General features: G+C 33.2%; 2 protein-coding genes, 1 long non-coding RNA gene and 1 other non-coding gene across 5 annotated transcripts; 2 read left to right on the plus strand and 2 right to left on the minus strand.

Annotated features, from left to right (window-relative positions):
* The first annotated feature begins 590 nt into the window (after window positions 1–590).
* Trnap-agg (transfer RNA proline (anticodon AGG)) lies at window positions 591–662 on the plus strand. Its single transcript has one exon. It is a non-coding gene; the product is annotated as a tRNA-Pro (tRNA).
* A 1,535-nt stretch (window positions 663–2,197) lies between these two features.
* On the plus strand, window positions 2,198–18,517 carry LOC140669955 (tubulointerstitial nephritis antigen-like). Of its 2 annotated transcripts, none has more exons than XM_072900211.1 (8): window positions 2,198–2,350; window positions 15,396–15,694; window positions 15,871–15,934; window positions 16,011–16,209; window positions 16,845–17,140; window positions 17,428–17,627; window positions 17,779–17,933; window positions 18,195–18,517. In XM_072900211.1, the coding sequence occupies exons 1-8, from the start codon at window positions 2,340–2,342 to the stop codon at window positions 18,312–18,314; spliced, it is 1,344 nt and encodes a 447-aa protein (XP_072756312.1). In that variant the 5' UTR covers window positions 2,198–2,339; the 3' UTR covers window positions 18,315–18,517. The 2 variants fall into 2 exon arrangements, with proteins under 2 accessions (XP_072756312.1, XP_072756313.1); XM_072900212.1 differs by lacking the exon at window positions 2,198–2,350 and adding an exon at window positions 2,888–3,237 and having other exon boundaries at window positions 18,195–18,516.
* On the minus strand, window positions 9,313–10,880 carry LOC140669960 (uncharacterized). Its single transcript, XR_012047440.1, has 3 exons — window positions 10,428–10,880; window positions 9,688–9,811; window positions 9,313–9,465 (listed from the first exon to the last, which is right to left on the minus strand). It is a non-coding gene; the product is annotated as an uncharacterized lncRNA (long non-coding RNA).
* Window positions 18,518–18,524: 7 nt separating the features above from the next.
* LOC140669957 (uncharacterized) lies at window positions 18,525–22,028 on the minus strand. The gene is made up of 4 exons (XM_072900213.1): window positions 21,620–22,028; window positions 20,363–20,547; window positions 19,736–20,104; window positions 18,525–19,537 (listed from the first exon to the last, which is right to left on the minus strand). Exons 1-4 carry the CDS (start codon window positions 21,951–21,953, stop codon window positions 19,304–19,306), a joined length of 1,122 nt encoding a protein of 373 aa, XP_072756314.1. The 5' UTR covers window positions 21,954–22,028; the 3' UTR covers window positions 18,525–19,303.
* Window positions 22,029–22,928: the final 900 nt, after the last annotated feature.

Consider the following 22,928-nt stretch of genomic DNA (forward strand, 5'->3'; position numbering starts at 1 on the left):
GTGACAATAAAACATCTCGACATGACCAGTATAAAGATAATGCTTGGATTTGCATTGATAGCTTATCAGATGATTAGAAGAGAAGGGGATGTTATCACTATTTTTTCTCAGTAAGTTAAAATCTGTATATAAAATTACAATTATCATTTGTGAAGACAACTAAACTTTTCATAATAAACATAATACATATGTAAATATAGATAAGTAATTAATCAGAAATAAAGATACTGGAAAACAAAAGGGATATGGCTTCTTATGTTACAAAGATCAAAGGAATAGTACTGATAGTTGTCAACTTTAATGAGTAATTTTTAATTTTAATTTCAGTTTTACAAATGTGCAAAAATAATCTTTATGTTTATTATTCTATTCATGTGTAAAAGATAAAACTCATGTTAAAGTTGAAATTTTCCACAATTTTTTAAATATAGAGCACAAGAACAATATTTGATTATTCAGTAATGTAATAAAATAATTAGCGTGATTTAGTAAATATTTGAACAATCATTATTCATATTAAATTACAAAATTTGAATGGAGAACAAGATATTTGTTTATATACATATTGAAACAAGAGACTTTCAAGAAGTGGCTCGTTGGTCTAGGGGTATGATTCTCGCTTAGGGTGCGAGAGGTCCCGGGTTCAAATCCCGGACGAGCCCATTCCTTTCTTTTTTTTTTTTTCTTTACGTATTCATAAACGAATAAAACTCGTTTTCTCTCTATTCCTTTTTTTTTTTTTTTTACGATATGCGATTCGTAATACATATTTTTAGCAGTAGCTGCATACTTTACTTTATGAATAAATATGAGACATAATGATAGATAGATAGATAGATGGAGATTTACAAAATATCATAAACATTTTATAGTAAGATTCTTATATTCATTAAGTATTTAAAATATACTGATAATGACTGTCACGAGGCAATTCTTGTCAAATTACATCATTACCGATCGCCTCGGGACAATTTCCATGGATTAACATCTTCCTTCTTCCACTCAATGTCGTTCCGAAACAATGAATAATTAAGGTCGAATAGTCAGTCGTTATAAATAGCTTAGCGCGTATCATATCACGCTTTAATCAGCGATGATATGATAGATATGATACGCGATATTAATTTTTAATTGTGCAACATGTGCATTATCCTGTATCGTGTCATGTTATTTAATAGATTTCTAATGTGATGTTTCAGCATTTCTTATAATCTCATTGTAATTGCGTATAAATTATCTTGTAATTGTAAAAGAATACGGATACCAGAACTTTTATATACAGTTATTATAGATTTACGCGATTGATTTGCACGATTAACGCTTGATTTATTTACAAAGTACTTGTTTACCATTTTCGACGAATTCGTCATCGTGATTAAACTGCTAATAAGTGTATTATCTAATTGACAGGTTATCGTAATCATTATTGTGACGACCGTATAAATTCGCGATAAACACTCTGATATTTCGCATAAATTGAAGATGGTTTAAAAAACTTTTACATTTAAAAATTAATTACGAATTTTTAATATTTTGAATTGAAATAAAATGATGCGAATATATCACACAAGGTAAAGCAAAAGCGCGAGACCAACATTTATTTTATTTCGTATATACGAATAATTTTCTGCTTTTATCAGAAAGAGTATCTCTCTTATATTTGAAAAATGCATGAAATGTTAATATTTGTGCTGACTAATATTTTGCTCTCTTGCAGCGCCACATAAATGTGTATAAAATTATAATATAAAATCCGCAAATTTTCCTCGGTCTCGCAAAGTATAATATTTGCAAACGCACGTGGCGCATTTAATTTCTTCTATTCCTCTACGTTTGAATAAAAGATAAAATATGCTACATGAAAATATTACATTATTAAAATTGATAATATAATATATAATGCATAAAAATTGCCATCGAGATTTCAAATCGTTTTCCCGAGATAGTTCGTTTATTCTTTCTCGCGGAAACGCGGTCTTTCAGCACATCCGGTCTTTCTCTCTCTCTCTCTCTCTCTCTCTCTCTCTCTCTCTCTCTCTCTCTTTCTTTTTCTTTGAAAGTTTATTCTTTCTTTGAATAAAACTGCCAGGCTTTGCGCGCATCCCGACAATGACGTATTTCGTCGGAAGTATGCGAGTGCGAGATCCGGTGAGCAGAAGAGATATAGATTTTACTATACGTGCTTCGCTTCAGTTCGACTCGTGCTTCAGATCCGTCAGCAGCTCGGACAGATCTTTTTTTCCCCCCCGATTGATCCGGAGTGAAATTTCAAGAACGATCGTCCCTACTCGAGCACGCGTGTCTATCAATAGACACGGTTAATTTCCTGTGCGCTAAGTATGCTCGTCGAGTGAGTATCTACAATCGCAAATCCTTGACAGTTAATTACATATGTGGCCCTTGAATCGAAGTTAGGACTGGAGAAGAAATTTTACGCTATCTACATCTTTTTATAGAAGTGGCCGATAGCTCGATGGGGGTTGCCTATATGTTGGCTAGAAATAAATTCCGATAATTTCAGGCAGGGCTCGAGAGGCTTAGGCAATCGTCTTGCAATTATTATATCCCATTCCATTCCATAAATGTCATCGCGAGATCTCGGAAATAGATATTTGTCGCTTTTATAATTTTGCAATTATTTATTATTGCATTAGGAAGATATCGAGAGATGTCATTATTATTCTGCAAAGAGGCTACGATTTTCCCGCCCCTCACAATTTGCGGCTTCGATGCATTCCATGACGGATTCACCTTTTTGTCTTCGTGACTGACCGTCATCCGCGCCTTCGTCATCCCGATGACGGGGAAACCGAAGACAAGAGAAGAGATCCGGTGGGTGGTGGACCCAAAGAGCACGATCGTCTTTCGCACGGCGCTGCTCTCAGCTGCTCGTGGTGGTTCGAACCGAATTGTGATACCGAGACTTAGTTTAGCTTGCGTTTACCTCTCGTCTTCGGGTCAGTTAGGCTCGCGCTTCCGAGCCGCCAGCACCGGTTGTGTTCTCTTTCTTTTTTTTTCTCTCTCTCTCTCTTTCTTTCTCTTCCTCCGCCCTAATCTTTTTCGATCGCGTCCCGACGTCCCCCTTTTGGCTCCGTTTTCGCGAATTCTGTCGATTATTTTTTTTTTTTTTTTTCGTCACGGTGCGATCGTCCCCGGCTGCACGAGGCACATGCAAACCGACGATCGTCGAAGAGGATAGTCCTCGATTTGGACCAGACTGAGTCTCGTCGTTTCCGAGTAAGTGGTGTAAATTGTTGAATGTGGTGGTGTCGAAAAAATGCGTAGAATGGATTTTTGATCGATTTCGAGAAATGTGAGAGATCGCTCGATTTGTCGAGCTGTGCAAATAACTGTCAACTGATCCTTTGTACAAATTTCATATGAGTTTTTTGCAAAAATAAATAAACTCTCATAATATCGTTCATTATTGGATTTTTATTCAAAAATAGTATGTTTGAGAGTAATAATAATTTTTTTTAAAGACATTCGAGGGATATTTAATATTTGAAATTTTAGCATACAAATTTTAATGTTTAATGGAGCTCAAGTCTATCATTGCGACACGAGCCTGATTAACTTTTTTCATCCAACGAGTCGATAATAAACAAAATTCTGCAAGACATATTTTATGTCTTGCAGAATTACGAGAGATAAACGGTTAAAAAGTTAACGCTTAATTATATTTTTCTTCTTTTACTTTCATTCATGATTACCAACTTGATCTCTTTCGTAACTTAATGGCAAATTAGTAGTGACTTGTATCTTATCAAATTGTTATCAGACGTTGATGGTATTTATAAATATATAGCGATAGAAATGCAAAGAAATGTAAATAATGCTTTATTTTTTCTCAATATTCAACTCTTAGAAATTTTTGTTTATAAAAATAAGTAACTGTATTCATATATCAATGCGTGTGTATATTATTTGACCATATTTTAATTAAGCGTATTTTTTTATATCGAAACAATTGTCACATTTTATATTTTACTATATTTAAATATTTATAATAATAAATTTTTGGCTCGTTGTGTCTTTGTTCTCAGATAATAGATTATTCATGTTATTTAAAAGTAGATTTTAAAGGACATAAATAGTGGGAATAAAACATATATTTATTTGACTTGAAAAATTTTAATTTTAGTATTTTAACGATCAGAGCGCGAATTTTAATCATTGATAATAATCGGACCTGCACATGAATGCAAATTTTCAAATTTTACATATTTATACAATTTCTTTTTAATCATAATAGATTATTCATGTTATTTAAAAGTAGATTTTAAAGGACATAAATAGTGGGAATAAAACATATATTTATTTGACTTGAAAAATTTTAATTTTAGTATTTTAACGGTCAGAGCGCGAATTTTAATCGTTGATAATCGGATCTGCACATTAATGCAAATTTTCAAATTTTGCATATTTATACAATTTCTTTTTAATCGTTTCACGCTTCATTTATTCGACTGAATGCAAAAATTGATCGTTTAGAATCAGTTGATCTTAAAATGTGATGACGTCAGCGACAAGAAAAAATGCGAGTAACATATATATATATATATATATTATGCTGACAAACTTTTGCGCGAACAAATGTTTGCACAAGTTTGATACTGATTTCGATATCATGACCTACACGCTTGGGAATACCAATCACTAAATAGCGATTTGTCTATCGTTATCGACCTAATCCGCAAATTATGCCAATGTATTAATTCAAAGACAGACATTTTAATTTATGATCGCCAGATTGATGAATAAGAATTAAATGAATTCCCCTTTATCTTTCAATTTACACTCTCGTTAAATTCGAATTAATAGCGACTTGTATCCTATCAAATCGCGATTCTCCAAATACAATGAGACCAAAAAATTTTTTTACTCGCAATAGTTTTTTTTTTTTACAACAATTTATTCGATATTCGCGTGTCTCCTTGATAGGGAAATCTCATCAAGTCGCATTCTTAGCATAATATGAGAGTCACCGAATGGAACCTATGGTACTCTGCTTTAACGCCGAGCAATTCATATCGCCACAGGCTTGTAATTCTATGCAACGGATATATCGCGCGATTAAGACGAGAGAATATACACATACATTATATACGTATGTGTGTGTGAGATAACCGTAAAAAAATAACAGCGTCGATTTAAAAAATTTCACGCTGGAGAGCATTCGATAATATATTCTATCAGATGAGATAAATTTTGCATGTTAAATTTTTTCAATGCAATAATATAAGTCACAACCTTGCCGATTACTCGTATATGGTAATTTTGCAACTTTCATTGGCAATAGCGCATGGTAATAGTGTTATGCGTGTATACGTGTGTGATTTCTTCGTACGTAACCGACAGATAACTTATAACCAGCTTGCAAAACTGTATGTCACAGCGGTGAGCGACAAGGTTGCGACCGGTGACTATGGCGGGAAAATGTCAGCATTAATTTTTATATTTATAATTACATTTTACATGTAATTCGTATTTGCACTATATACAGGCTACGTGGAAGGTCTCAAATTTAATTTTAGTTTTAGACAGATTTATTGACAATCGTGAGAATCTTGGGAAAATTCTGAAAGCTGACAGAAGACAATTTTTTTTGACATTTCGTCCCGAAATGTCCGATCACATTACTTTGTAAATGAACAACTTATATATTATGCTCATTTAGTTTATATATTTAATAATTCAACACACAAGCTTTGCATAAGATCAAATTTTTGGATTTAATCTCTCTCACATTCTTTCTTATCTCTGATACGGTGGAATGTTACCTTGGCGAAATGGAGCGTATCACTAGAATATTTTAAATGTTGCTTGACGTTCCTTCTCTTGGCATGCAATGTAAATGGATTTATCTTTAGTTGCAAAAATTTTTGTAATTTTTTAAAGTATAGTTTTATAAAGATTTTATTTCTTGAAAAATCCGAACTGACAAATTTAATAATTAATTTTTCCTCTTAGAAAGAGCTTTTTTATAAATATCAAATTAATTTACTTTAATAAAATATATTTTGCGAATAAAATATTATAATCTTGCTCTCTTTGTTTTACATAAGATAATATTCAAATATCTTTATAAAATTGCATTAATGGTATAGGCATTTTTCATATTTCTTCTTTGAAAAAGATAGTTTTTTTTTTAAGTAGTATGTTTTTTTAAAATTACTAATTCAATTATAATTTGTAAGCTGTTCTTTGTTATTGTCGATGCATCTATCTCCGTAGTCGAAGTCGGATAAAATTTATGGGCGCAATTAAAACTCCCACGGTGCAGTTTCATCATGAAAACAAAACAGCGGTTAAGAAATCTGACTATTCTGTTCTAATTCGAGCGATCGTATTAATAACCGTCTTTAACGCACATCGCGACAGAAAGTAAACACCTTTTGATAAACAGACAGCAATGTGAATAAATTCCATGTTAATGAAAAAACGTTATCAATGAGATATGGGTCAGTCTACTTCTTCAATAGATAAAAACATTATTAAGATTATTATTGCGACGCTTATCGAAGACGTCATGGCAACCTGATAGTTTGCACGCCAAGTACGATACCTCGGATTAATCGCGATGACAATGACATTTCTCGAGCACCGCGTTATGCAAAGATTTTGGAGCTTGAAAGTTGATATAAAGCGAGATAAATTACAAGGGAAAAAGTATATCATTTTTTCCGTATAAATCGAAAAGCTGTAATTGTTTTCTAGCTTCCTTCATTTGTAAATTATGCAACATTTTAGAATTATTTAAAAAATGGCTCAAGTCAAAAGAGTAGAGGGAAAATCATTTAATTTACACTTTTATTTTTATATCATATACACAAACAGGTATAAAAATTTTATAAAATATAAAATTAATAAGTACAATTAAGTAAAATTTTTTTTACATTAAAGATTTATATAAACAGTGTCATGTATTTTAATAATATTTTAATATTTTAGTAAAACACATTAAATAATTATTCGTAGATACAGATCTAATTATTTTAGAGCAGAATGTATGACACATACGTTAGTTTCATAATCACAAACGCATATGCGTCAGCTCTACGACATAGCCCTTGACAAGACATCGTCGTATATGTATTATAATTTGCTTCTCGAGATCAGTATCGCGATACCGGCCGGCAGCAAAGTGCGGTACCAGGCGTGTGTGTAATTTACCGATAATCATCAGCTGGCACGTATAAGGCGTTAACGAATGTCTCAGGACGATAATTGAACGATTATCGCGTTATAGACGATAATGAATACGTGCGCTAATAAAGCTTCAGTATCACGATAATTATTGTAATATTGATTGAAGCATATAAATAAAAAGTTCTGCTAATTATACGAAAGTTCTCTTGCGATGAAAGTTTCATATTATTCTTTTATTATTCTAGTATTATCTTTGCTGTTACGAACAGGAGATAGAGATCACCTTACAATGAAATCAAAGACGACATATAGAGACGCGGATTGTCATCGCTATATTTACTTTTTGTGGTATATACAACGTCTGCACTAATTGTCAATCGCGGTTTACTGCGCTTTAAACGTGAGCTAACAAACTAAACGTAATGACTAAAAAAAAAACACTGTCGTAAAAAAATCGTTGAAGAAAATATCTATATGGATTTTATTAGAAAAAAAAATTAGAAAATAAAAGTGGATATTAACCGACCGCTTTTATTACGATTTACTTACTGTTATCACAGACGCTATTGAACGGCTATTAAAGGAAACATGGCTATTAATCGCATCCAATAAATCAGTTTAGAATGCTAGAGAGGAGCTGATAAATGTATGCAAAATGGGATGCGTGTCAGACACGTGATTTAAACACGCTCTTGACATTAAATTACAGGGTCTCTATAAAGTTTAGGCTCTCACATTTAAAGATGCTATTATTTTAATAACTTTGATCTAAGTTTTGTGTTGTTGAAGCTAAATAATAGTAAAATTTAAAACCTTTTTAATATCAATATCGATAATAAATGTAATAATATTTTTTTGGTAATTATAAATTAAATAAGAACGAATGCAGTAGATTATATCGCAGAAATCAAGTTTCTTCAGAAAATGAGAATTTCTCGAAATATAAATGTCAATATACTCTTTCAGAATGCAAACAACCTATAATACCACGGAATTTGGGGCAACAGCGCGCATCCATCCGGTGCTCTTGCATGATATGACGTGTACGTTATTTTTAGTGTTAACAATACGTAGGATTGCGAAAATAACCACACAGTAAACAGGTTTTTTTTTTTCATAAAGAGCAGTAAGAAGGTTTGCAACAAAAGACAACAAGCAAATTTTAAAAATCCACCTTATTATATATTAAAACTTAAAAATTAAAATAAAATTATTTTTATTCGCATAAAATATATGTTAAAAAAATGATGGAACAAGTATATTACAGATACATTTTATATTTCTTACAAAATAATGTCGCAACATTTTTTTTTTTTTTTCCCATTTTCTCTTTCTTTTCCAATTACTAAAGGAATTTGCTAAGACGAAGTTACGAAACATTAGCCATTGTCACAAATTCTCAATTTAGAAAGATTAGGATAGATGTGCGGAATTATGTGCGGGACGCAATATATGGGCGTAAAACGATTCGCACGGTGATTGTCGCACACACACACACACACACTTTGAGCAAGAACAATCGTCGCGCGCAATCCCGTCGAACCGTGTGTGACATTTATTGCACGTCGTTTCTCGCCCGATGACAAGTAGCATAAATCGACTGGCACGTGTCTCTACGTTGACGCAAGAGGAGCTTTCGTACGCACGGGATTCTCCATTCGAGAGCGATGACCACTCATCGCGTAGGTTGAAAGTTCTCGAGAAACGAAGCTCTTTTTAACGAAGCGTTGCAAGCCAACAATAAAATAATATTCTGTCGACAGGATATAATTGTTTTGTCAGCTCATAAATTAGAAATCTGAATCACTGCTCTTTACATTTATTTCGATATCGTAAAGATAGATCTGACGTATTGTTTTTTTTTTCTGGAAAATAACAAAGATGTAAAAAAATTCTTGTTGCATCGAAGACACTCATACATACATCAGTAATTATCTGTGTATTGTTTATTTTATCTGACGGCATACACACACACACACATAAAGGAGAAAGATGTTTCTCGCAAAAATATCGCTGTCCGCGGCGAAAAAAAGCAAGGGCGAGAATTTTAAAATTCCGAGACGTTCTCATTTCGTACGATATGACCTACAAAAAATAAACAGGGGCAGAATATAAGCAGAAGCTCTATACACGGTGGCCTATTTATTTTTTCAATATCCAGCAGCGGAATGCAGCGAGAACGCATATTTAGAAATGACACCTACACAGCAGATGTTCATCCTCTTTTGCGGGGACCGCAAAATTTTCTCAAAACACCCTTGCAAATTGTGAAAATGTATAGTTGCATCAGAGTTCTACTGCATTCGTCATAGACTAAAAATAAAAAAGGTTTTCTGTAATGATAATAATTTATATAGAAATGAGTTAGAAAGAGAATTAAAAAGTTTAAGTTACATATATATTCGATTCTTTATAAAATTAAAAAATAAATTTAATATGTAATTTTGTTCTTCATTAGGCGGCATCTAGTCTCGTCTGTGAAGGTGATGCGAACGGAAGTTTATCATCAAGCCAATTATGTATACGATTACATACACGTTGACGCAAACATTGATATCGTGTTATGTCATTGCGTTTAGCGACGCTGCTTGATAGTCAGGCTGCTGCTAGTGATTACAGAATGCACTCCGCCTTATGAATATATGCAAATGTTGTCGGTCTGTTTAACATAGGCGAACGCTCGTTAATATTCGAATTTCTACTTTTTCTCTCAATGAAATTTTGCTTTGCCTCAATCTACCTTGTACTAGATTAAAAAATTATATTAAATAAATACATAAAAATTACTTTAACAATTATCAAAATAATTAATAAATTGTAATCTTTTTAACGAATGAGAAAATATAATAATAAAAGGATAAAAATTAAGGCCAATTATATGAAATTTTATATATATATATATATATATATATATATATATATATATATATTTATAAATATTAAATAATACTTTAACATGCAGTTCTATAAATATTTTATAAAAGCTTTTTTTCATTGTCGAGAATTAAAAAAAGAATAAAAATGTGCTCGAATAATTCAAAGGCGCATGATCTTATGGGAAATTTAATTCTAAACAAAAATTTCTTATAAACGGCGGTCCCCAAAAATGTACCTAGAAAAGTAAAAAAATTTGATTTTAGAGTTTTGGACGCTAACTTTTTAAGGAAGCATTTTGGACCCATGTTTATTGAAAATTTTTTGTTCAGAATTAAACTTCCTATCAGATCATGAGTCTGGCCGTTACGTTTGGCGTCACCCTGTGTATATATACGTACGTAATCTCGAACGCGTTGTATCACTCGCGAAAGCATGAATCACTTCTGCCAATTCGATGACGGGATATGACACTCCCGGGATATGACTCTCATGTGTTACAAAAAAGAACGCGTTTGTCGGAGTAACATATTCTCTATGACATGGAACGTGATGAAATATATCGGTCGGTTAATTCATTTCTATCCGATGACGCGCCGCAGGTCGCGGCAGTTGACGCGATGCTGATGGAATTTAATCTATAATTATGATATATAAAGGCCGCGCGCTGGCTGCGTCTAATCAGAGGAGCGGGTTGCATTTAATCACAGCCGCATCACTTGCATTCGCCGCGCGCACTTCACCGACTTCAGCCTTCACTCGTCATCGTTATCGCTTTAGCATCGATCAAGGGAAGTAGAACGTCTGATTAACTGTAAAAGTGAAAAGTGATCAGCGATATAAATACCTGAAAATTCTGTGATTTTTTGGCAAACTGATAAGTGCTTTAATGTTAATAAAAACAGTACAGCTTCTAGTAACTTTGTTGGAAAACGAGTATTAAAAAATAATTGGTTTTTTATTTTTCTGCGAAAAATAAAACTTGAATCTGACGTTTATATTATTATTGTTTCTCCAAATCACATTCAATTAACCGCGATTCATTCGTCATAAAATTAAATGAGGAAAATTACATTTTAATCGTAGTGGTTACTTGATTTTGATTCGATTGTTTTTCGTAAAATTGATTGAACATAATAAACACGATTGCATAGCTTTCTGTTGACAACGTTTGAATAATTTCAAATCTGACGTCATGTGTTCGCGTAAACGCGATTAATCAATACATGATAGCTTTGTGATATACTACATACTAACGATATGTCCCTGCACTTTTGACGTAAAGGCTCTCATAGTAACCGGAATCATTAATCAATGATATTGCAAATATTTTCATTGACGATAGATTGTATGTGATCATGTTTATTTTTTCTAGTCTTGTTCTATTGTAATATCTTTGAAATTGCATTAATATTGCACATTTTATGTCTTTTTAGATTGTTGTATTAAAAATATAATCGAGCGACTCGAAGAAATCTAGTTTAGATATTTTGATTTCTTTGTTAAATAAAATTATTCTTTATATTTTTATTGTATAAATAAATTTTAGATGCGAGTACAATAATAAAGTTTCCGGAAACAACGTGTGTTTTTTTAATACATCAGTATCAAAAGATATTACGATTTGAATCGCATTATGTTTATTATCAGACATAAGGAAGAACACTCGAGCGGATAATTAACAAAATCAAATCGCGTTTACTTAATGGGATTAAATAGGTCAAGAACGCTTTGTTACACGATAACGGGGATAACCGACTAGTTAATTTCACACGCTTTACACGAATCGCATTATTTAATGCACTTGAATTGTGCGTATAGCCCAATTTTCGCGCTTACCAGATCATAATTAAGAGACAATAAAATTAATTTGTGGAAAAAATAAATAATAATTATGACTGGCAACAGTTTATAAAGTTTTCTCAAGTGAATTTAATAATAAAAAAATAAATTAATTAAAAGTCTATATTTAAAAATACCCGATATACATTAAGAAAAATTATTTTGGATTAAAATAATTAAAAATCAATATTTTTTTCACTCATGACTATTGTAATGTCATTAATTAATGTACTTGGAGGACTTAATTGACATGAAAAAAGAAGAGAAACTCTGTTATAAATTAACTCGAGTCCTGCTAGAGAATTTATGAAATATTCAGAAGGGAGAAAAAGAAAGAGGTAGCTAAAAATAAATAATTTATAATCTTTTTCTTGCGACGAAGGGACTTTGAATTGACTCTTTTTTCAAGGCTGGCCTTAAAGTGGGCTCGTTAATTTGAAGGCCCTAAAACGGTCATGTGTCTTAACCTTGGTAACCTTAGAAATACCTCTGGAGTTGCGCCAGTTTCTGAATGACCAGTTAAACAAACTGTCTGTCTCTCTCGAATGTCAATTCCACTTACATTAATAAGCGTAGATTCCATCTGGCTTATATTCTTTTTGCGCTATTTGCAACAATTGTAATGATCTAATAGAAAAATTAAATTTGCGATAATCTTGTGCAACTATATTATTATTTGATTAAATGTCAAAATTCTAATAAAACGAAAGTAGGAAAAAATAAATAATAATTATGACTGGCAACACTTTATAAAGTTTTCTGAAGTAAATTTAATAATAAAAAAAATAAATAATTTATTAATATTTTATTAAAAAGTCTATATTTAAAAATACTCGATATACATTAAGAAAAATTATTTTGGATTAAAAAATAATTAAAAATCAATATTTTTTCTCACTTATGACTATTATATAATGGCATTAATTAATGTACTTCGAGGACTTGATTGACATAAAAAAGGGGAGAAACTCTGCTATAAATCAAACGAAAAAAATAAGAAAGTTCTTCGCACGTATTATTTTCCTCATATTAAAAGTAATTATAATCTTACGGTAATTAAGTTTAAGTCTCTCACGAGACATGCTTATCAGATCATACACCGTAAATCGCGATGCCTCAAACGGCATTAATTAATTTATTGAACGCGCGTTCAATGACTGTCTCTCGCGATTATTATCGCGAAATATATCAAACTTGCAATGATGTAACTTTGGACCAAGTCCAGAAACCGCTCTCAGATAGATGATTCGCGCACACGAAGGCCGTTTGCATTTCACTTTGTCGAGTATTATCGATCATCCGTTCGTTGAAATGCTCGTAAACATTTCTGTCACTTCTGGAACACACAGCTATTCGCTAACTTAACTTTCCTCACTTTATGTGACACATCTCAAATGAAATTTGCATTTCAATGAGCATCACATCGATAACATCAAACGCAACAATTCTGAATTGTTCCTTTAATAAAAAATGTTCTGTAAAAAAATAAATAGAGAATAATTAAAAAATATTCATACATACATAATATAATCATAAATTTGTAAAATAAGAACCAGAAAAGACACACTTTTACGACCCTTGTCAATTCATTTAATTTTACACGAGAGGCCAAGAGTCACGTTGTTGATTATACGAATTAGCCACTAGACTCGTCTATTCTAAACCCTCGGTCAATTTAGATTTTGTAGCTTTTAATTAAGATTATTCCTTCGATCATGTCATTCGAGGTAAGCATTCAAGGATCCGTTCTTATTGAGCCTCTCGTGGGGTGCGACGCTGATGTCATGGATCAGCTGTCGCCGATTTCACCGCAGAACTCGTCGAGACGTTGCGCTCATTTATTCTTTTTATTCAGCTTCTGGCCTCTGAACTAGAACTTTACGAGCGTAAACTTTCGCTTACTTTCGTCTTCATGTTAATTAATATTATTTGTTTTTGCCGGACGAGAGGGGAGGGATTTTATTGCTCTGGTAATTTTTTTTTTTATTTGAATTTGACGTTTGTGAATGACCGTTTATTCCGCCGAAAAAAATGTTAATTGGCTGTTTGAGGATACTTTGTGGCGTCTTAGGGAAGACAGGTCAAACGGGCAACCCACTTGCTTACGCATTCCAGGGTGCGGAGTATTTGCATTAATTGCTCGTCCCTCAATGAACGCGCTCGTCGGACTCGTCGTCCTCTCGGAGAATCCGCGGTCGACGACAATAGAGAAATCCTTTGTTCCTTCGTCTATATGAAGAAACAGTTGCCGATGCGGTTCTCGGAAGTATGTAGAACGAAGAATATGTGACGCAGCATTTAAATAATCATTTGCGTTTAATATTGTACAAAAAATGATTTTTCGAAATTAATTTCAACTCGATTTTACGAGAATTCTTTTCTTTTTTTTTTCTTTTTAATTTTGAATGGAATGCAAAATTGCCTCAAAGTCACACATTAGTGTATTAAATAATGCATTCAGCTTTCTTTTAGTAAAAGTAGTTTATTTTTAAAGAATACGCATGTATATTTAAATTTAATTAATAAGCTATCATTAGCTAGAAAATTGATATCGTTACGCAAGTATGCGGCCTGCCCGACATCAGGAAGCTGAAATCACTCGTTCCAGTCTGGTAAATTTCATCAATATTATAATGCAGCCGATTCAAGTGACACTCGTTTCAGAGTTACATGATGCGTAATAGATGATGCATGGACCAATTCGAAAAGCCTCGAATTGTCGCTGACGAATAGATTGTTTGAAAGTAATTTTAAAATCTTTTGATGTTTTAACTCTAATAATAATACAAAAGATAATTAAAAAATGAAGAATTAAATATTCCTGAGATTTTTATAGTCTCAAGAAAATCAAGATATTCACACAAAAAATTTATATCCTTGACTGCATTGAATCGATAATAATAAATACACGAAAATGGCAGTATGAACTCTTACAAGTCTTGTTATCATTGAATTTTTCGCGCAAATAGAAGAACTAAGAATTGAATACACGCTTTGTTCTCTCATTAAAATACAAAAATACAAGTTGCACAAGCCTGAAAAGACTTCCATCATCTTCTGCAAAATATGCCGTATGATGACAAATCTCGTGGCATTTAAACGGCCAACGCCTTGAAGTGGTTCCAAAGCAGACGGGATGACGCGTCTCCGTCGGCCCCCCAACATTGCAAACTCTTGGCAGCGTTATTGTTGTCAATTGCCAGCTGTTACCGAATCCTACATACCTTACACACGCGCGCACCGCGCACCGCGCGATTCGCGGAATTCGTGCCATCATTTAAAGTTATGCGGAATAAAAGGGACTATAAAATTAAACTAGAGTTAGATCAAAGTTAGGTACATTGTTACAAACAGTTAAACCGTCTCATCTCTTAGATTTACTCTCTCTATAAACAACTAAATAAACCTAACATAATAATACACTACATAATAAACTAGAAAAAGTAGCACATAGATCTCTTTACGTAAAATTTCGAGCAAAATAATTTCAATCAAAAATCTATATTAATTGGCAATAATTATTGCAGGATGTGGACCGTACACTGCCCGAATTTAGTGTTCATCGTCTTCGTATTATTACCTTCCATCGCGAGAGGCATCCCGGACTATTCTGGACTGCCGAAAGGACCATACTGCGCCTCGAGGTATCCTGGGGGTAGATGCTGCCCAGGTCGACAGGATGAATGCAGCGCACCGATTCTCACGACGTTGTGCTACTGCGATGACTTTTGCGATCGCTCCCGCGAAGAGGACTGCTGCCCGGATTACTGGTATCATTGCAAAGGGATCGAGCTGAATGATACATCGCCTCCCGAGCCAATAAGAAGTGCGTATATAAAAATTTATTATTCATATACTTATTATATATATGTATAATAAAAAGAGATTTATTATAGTAATCGTAGGATTTATGATAGATTTTATTATACAATTATTTACATACATATAATATTAATATAATAAATTAATTAATATAATAAATCTCTCCTCGTGTTGTTTCAGGATGCTTCTTCCAAGGAAGAGAGTACAATTATGGACAAACGTTAAAAGTGAATTGTAACACATGGTAATATCTTCTATAATGTGTAATGACACGCGGTTGAGAGAGAAAGCAGATCGCGTAAGTGGAATTTATATTGCAGTAAATGCTCCTCGCTTGACAATCGCGCCGAAGTGCTCTGCGAGGAGAACCGATGTTTGATCGAGCCGGAATTACTGGAGGAGGTCGATTTGCAAGGACCTACCTTGGGATGGCAGGCGGGCAATTATTCCGAATTCTGGGGAAGAACCCTTCAGGAGGGCGTGCAGCTTCGTCTCGGTACTCTCAACCCTTCGCAATCCGTAAGTACTTATCTAGAGGTGCTTTCAAAATTTTATTACACACACACACACACACACACACATTAATGCAAAATATTTGCATAATATTTTTCTAATTAAAATAAAATAATTAATCATTATTATACTTTGAGGATAATAAAATACGTTAAGCTCGTCAGTGAAATAATGCATTATTCAAAAGTAGATAAATTTGAAGATCGCAAGTGGAATAAAAAATTCGGAGGATTGCACAAGTCCTACAGCTCGATAATTTCGAAATGAACCAACCTTGTTCTTAAAACGCGCCATGACTGTATATAGACGCGAAATTGTCTCGCAAGATTAGGTCAATTGCTTCGCTTGTGCAACTAAGGCTAAAGTTCCATGGCTAAAGTAATCTCTTGTACTTTGCTGCGGGGGTTTAATGAACAAGAAAAAAAGCGTCTGAATGACTCAATGTCGCTTGCAAGCACGGTATACTGGGGATTTTTTTTTTTTTTCTTTAAAATTTTCCCGAAGCCCTTGGCCTAATTGTAAGTGTCGACATTTTTTTCTTTCAACTGTAAAGAAAAAAGATTTACCAATATATATACCACAAATAACAAAAAAATCCGCGACATGAAAAAGACATTCTTGGGCTGTCAAAATCTATACAGGTGTACAAAATGAACCCGGTGCGACGTATTTACGATCCGGACGCGTTGCCACGGGAATTCAACTCCAGAACACGTTGGCCACGCGATATATCCGACATTCACGATCAAGGATGGTGCGGCGCATCTTGGGCCGTGTCCACAGCTGATGTCGCGTCTGACAGATTCGCGATCATGAGCAAAGGCGCCGAAGGCGTGAAGCTAAGCGCGCAGCATCTGCTTTCTTGCAACAACAGGGGACAGCAGGGCTGCAAAGGGGGATATCTCGATCGTGCCTGGCTGTTCATGAGAAAATTCGGGTAATGTTTTATATATAATTTATAATTTTTCGAATATCAAATCATATAAATCTTAATTGTATTTAATTTAAAACTGAAGATCTCTTTGTTTTATTATAAATAACTATAAAGTAGATAATTAATTCTGTAATATAAATAGTTCAATATTAATAATAGATTATAATTTTTGAAATTTATTGAATTATTTTATTCACTGTCTCACATGCCTTAAAATTATCATATTATATATAATATTTTATAATACATAGTTTTTTCTACGACGTTATATCGTTACCGTGTGTCGTTAGACTGGTGGACGAGGAGTGTTATCCTTGGAACGGTAGGAACAATCAATGCAGACTACGTAAGAGAAGCGATCTAAAGGCCGCTGGTTGTCGAAACCCGCCAAACCCGCTGAGAACAGAGCTGTACAAGGTCGGACCGGCCTATCGTCTGGGCAACGAGACTGACATTATGCAGGAAATCCTGACCTCTGGACCCGTGCAAGGTAGCTGTTACAACTTAATCGTGAATCGAGACTTTGAAATGTATATTGGCAATGTACATGTACATATATGATGCAAAAATATTTTTTAACGTAATAATATTATACATATAAATTAAAAATAGTATTTAAGAAATATCACTTCGTCTTTCAGCTACCATGAGAGTCTACCAGGACTTTTTCATTTACCAGAGCGGAGTATATAAGCACTCTCGAAACGCAGAATTGCACGATTCCGGTTATCATTCAGTGAGAATAATCGGTTGGGGCGAGGAGCCGTCTTATCGCGGTCCACCGCTCAAATATTGGGTAAGCTTGCGATAAATCACAGTTATACGATGATGACATTAATGCATTATTAAAAAAAAAAATCAAAAAGATAGATTACGAAGACACAAGTTTTATATATTTTTTTTACATGTATTTTGTTGAGCGATTAATATCGCTTTTATAACATTTTCTAGACAAAACAAGTTTCTAAGAGGTCCTAATTTTCAGACATTTTTTTAGACTCGCAAGTTGTTTCGTTTCATAATTGTAAATAATTTAAATATTCAATTTCTTCTTCAGTTGGTCGCGAATTCGTGGGGACACAGCTGGGGAGAGAACGGACTTTTCAGGATCCAAAGGGGAACGAACGAGTGTGAAATCGAGTCGTACGTGCTGGCGGTGTGGGCCAAGACAATATAAAAAAAAAAAAAAAAGAAATACCAAAGTACTAGAATATCCGATTATTATAATAATTATTGGTGCATTTATTGAATCTCTGTCATTGGCCCGTCATTATGAACAATGACACGATTACCTCGAAAACGAGAAACGATATGATACATCGATTTTTTGAAAGTATGTGATCCAACAGTGCCTTCATATACACCTTATTATACATTTAAGATTGAAAGGGAGGGAGGGTGGGCGGGGTAAAACGGGGATAGAATTGTTTATAAATATTTAATGTAAGTACAAACATATACATACATAGGCGAAAAAAAGGAGTGTCATTCTTATTTTCTCATTATTTGTAGACAACACACAATAAATTATGTAGAAATGCCCGCTTCGTATAATGAAATATCAAAATTGATATTACTGCGAAAATCATGTCTCATGTAATATCCATGTGTCAATGAATTCGAATTCGTGTAAGAAATACTAAGTGCCATGCGCTTGAAATAAAAATTTTTTAAGTACATTTCCCTACTTTATATTAAATGATATCAATATTTTCCTACACACGAAATTGAACATTACGGCTTCATATTAACTTTGATTAAATATATATTTTTTCAATGTAAGAATAAAGCTTTTTTTATGTTCTATATACTCTAAAATAGACATATGCGTTTGATATGGGATACTCATATTGCTCTCATAAAATAAATGGCAGTGTGATGATGTATTGGAATGTGATAAAATTAATTATATTTTTAATAGAAAGTCGATATATATATTTTTTGTATATTTTTTGTACACACCGGAATAATTGTGCAAAACATTATTTTAATTCTCTCTGATCCTCTTATCGCGATTTTTTTGCAAATTCACTAAAATACATCTATAAATCTATATTAAATACGGTATATATTAAGGTACAGAATAAAATGTTAGGCACTCTCGAGGAATAATTGTGCACGTTACGTCAACAAAACTAGAAGGAACTGTCTTACATGACTTCACTGTTAGACTACGACGCTTCGTCTGTTGCTCTTACAATGGGGGCTGTACACCTCTAATTTATCCCGCGGTGTGTTCATCGCAGAATAATCGATGGGAAACGGTATGGTGTTATCACGTATTATGCAGGAATCTGTCATGCCTAGGAAATGCTCTCCCGGACCGAACGGGCCGCGACCGAACAGGAAGTTGGCGAACACTAGCTGATATTGCGCCCAGCCGAGGGGATGATCTCCATTCTTTTAACAAATTTCTTGTTGTTATATCAAATTTCAAAACATAATTTAATTGTCAAATAATTAATTTTATATTTATGTAATTTGAAAATAATTTAGAGTAATTATAATTCTATATTTTTTTAATTAATAATTTCATCGAAAATCTTTGTTCCTATAATTACATTACTATAATTAGTTATTATAATTGCGTTAACTTACCGAAGTCATGGAATCATATGCGATATCCAGACACTTGGTTGTCCTGTCAGTGTCGAAGCCGACTACGGATTCGTAAAAGGCTCTCAGTTCCTTCTTGCTGATCATCCCGCTACCGGAGCTATTTATAGCGAGAAAGAACACTCTGGGCATAACTTTGATCCAGAACGGCATGTCGTTGAAGCTCGCACCATCCAGCGGTGCGACAATTCTCGCCCACCAGGACAGCCAGCCTTCGAGGTCGACTTTTTTATCCGACTCTGCGGGTTCCCTCTTGTCTTGAAGAATCAATCCTGCGAATCCGTTTTCGATCTCCAGCAGCCTCAAATATTCCGGACCATTCCATGACCAATCCGCGAATCTTCTCAAACGCTTTTTTAATTTCAAGAAAAGATATTTTTATTCATTTATATGTCAAATTTATTGATAAGTGTATTTATAAATCAGCAATATATATATGTTACTTTTTATGCATTACTCATTGTCAGTTCTTAATATAATACATATGAATATTTATATAATTTTCATAAAAATATAAAGAGAAAATAATGTTTACATTATTTCTACCAATTTTACATATAAAATAACAAAAATGTTATACTAATTAAAAATTAAATTTATAAACTCTACCTCCGAGAGTAGTGAGAAATCCTTTCTGTTGATGTAACCGTCTCTATCGTGGTCCAAGAGATACGTAAAAAAATGAGAGAACTTATCACGCTGTATTGGTGCTAAGGATTCTGAACCTCCGATTTTATCGAGCTCATTAACGGCGGACAAACTATTATCGCTCGGAAAGCGGCTTACCCAGGTTGCTATTAAATCACAGTAATTAATCATGTAGCTTTAATGTAGATCATCAATATTCTCATTTGTCGTAAAATAATGGAAAAAAGTAGTTTTAACTTAGAATATTGGCTAATGAGAGCAAAACGTAATTAGTGCAAAAAAAAATTTTTTTTATTCTCAGTGTAACAAATTAATCTATTATGATAAAAACGTACGTTTCGATCAACTTTATGACCTTCTTCAACGCAATAGCACAAATTACAAAAGAAAAATGTAAAGGTTACTAAACAATATAATTATACATTAATTTGTCAATAACTGAGGACTGCAAGGAGTTATACAGGGTGTCTCCAATTTAAATGGCAAAAATTAAAAATAAAAGGTTAGAAATCTAGTATTGAAAAAAATAATAAAAAATAAAGATCAACTCACAATTTCACTAAGTATTAAATTTTTTGAGAAGACTATATGTTAAAAAGTAATTTATAATGTTTCCGCAAACAAAAACGTTTCCGTTTATCGAAAAAAAAATTTTTCATGTTGAGATGTTTATCGAAGAACTGATCTTATGATAATGAGAGAGAGTCGACTGTTATATAATTAAAATCATAAATAATAACAAAGCAAATGTCTTACAGTTTATTTATACTTTTGACAATTTATAATGTTTAGGTACGTAGAGAGTTTAAACATTCTGTGTCTCAAAATTAATTTTGAGTAACAGTAATTCATTATTTATATTAATTAAATAATGATTATATAGCTTATTATTATTTATTGTCACTGATAGTAAATCACTTTAATAAAATAAAATAGGGATCCTTCAATTTTGAATAAATACACCAAATTTTTCGAGATCCCTATAAAACCTACATATATATAAAATTCAATTCACATACAATTTATTTAAAAATTATCTATGAAAATGATGAGTTACAATTTTACAATTATTTTAATTATTTAAAAAAAAATCAACCGCATATATAATAATTCCGCAAGGTACTCCCTTTACACAATAATTCAAATTGATCAAGAAAAAATAATAAGTTTAGCTAATATATATATATATATATATATATATACATATAGCATACTCACTCCACACGTGTACACTCCAGCTGGGCTGCTCCAGGTCGGGGACGACGACGGACGCGGGAGCGAGCTCGTCGATGTTGCTGCTGGTCGTTCGCCATCTCTTCAGCAGGTCCTTGGTCCGATCGCGGGTCCGATCGCACGCCTGTCGCCAGTTGGTGATGAATTTTCGCGGTACCTTGAGCGCATTGCTGTCATCGAGACTGATATCCTGGCTGTTGAGCGAGCTGCGTTGGCTCTTGTCGGCAGATTCCCCGGCACCGCCGCCGCCGGCGCTCGACGTGCCATCGTTCTCCGGGTAATAAATGGGGTCCTTTATGCTACCCGAGCGGCTCTCCATGACGGACTACCTGACCAGCGTCATGCCTCTAGCTGGTGGATGCGTTATGTATATATTTTATACAGGGTAACTCACTCTCCTGAAAATAATCAATTCCACCGGCCGGAGAGGTCACCGGGTCGCTCGATATTGCGACCGCGCCGTTTCGCCGCCGGAATCTCTTCGGTATGCAGGTGTAACGACAGATACGTGTCTTTCCCAACTGTGCTTTACATGTCTTTATTTTCCTACTCCTTATATATTTCGATGCATCGAAGTCACATATATGTACTGTTGCTTTTTTGAATCCAAAGAATTAACGTGTAATACAACCCTGACAGCACGCATGTTCAGAAAAAATGTTTATAAGAAATCTGTAGAATGTTGAAACACGTTTTAACACCCTATGGATCTCTTATAGACATCTTTTGAACATGTGTGTTGTTAGGGAATTATATAAAATAAGATGGAAAAGTAAATTTAGAAATTTAAAAAATGCGTATGGTACGTACTGTAAATAATTCTGTATTAAGAGAAATTATTTTTGTATAATATAAATATAAACAGAAAGTTTCAAATATAATAAAAATTAAAGTATAAATAAGTAAAGTCGAAATTTAGAAAACTAAACAAACGTGAAATTTAATACGTTGAAGTGTTACATAATTTTTAAAAATACATAAACACATAGAAACTATATTTGAATAAATTTTCAATACAGAATTTGAGATGAGCAACATTGAAAAGAAATTAAATGAAAATAATATAAAAGGAAATTATTTTTTTAATAAACACTTGATATATATAAATATATTTTAAAAACATTATTTGTATATACATATAATAATCCAAGCACAAAGATATTCCCATATATAATCTTTTATGATCGGTCAATGTTAAGATAATAAAAAGTTCTTAAAGTGAGAGAGTAGCATTCTATTATGTATATAATAACAAAAATACTAACAATATTATTCCCTTATTAAATATAAATAA

This window comes from Anoplolepis gracilipes, chromosome 10 (assembly GCF_047496725.1).
Source record: "Anoplolepis gracilipes chromosome 10, ASM4749672v1, whole genome shotgun sequence".
Classification (NCBI taxonomy): Eukaryota; Metazoa; Arthropoda; class Insecta; order Hymenoptera; family Formicidae; genus Anoplolepis; species Anoplolepis gracilipes.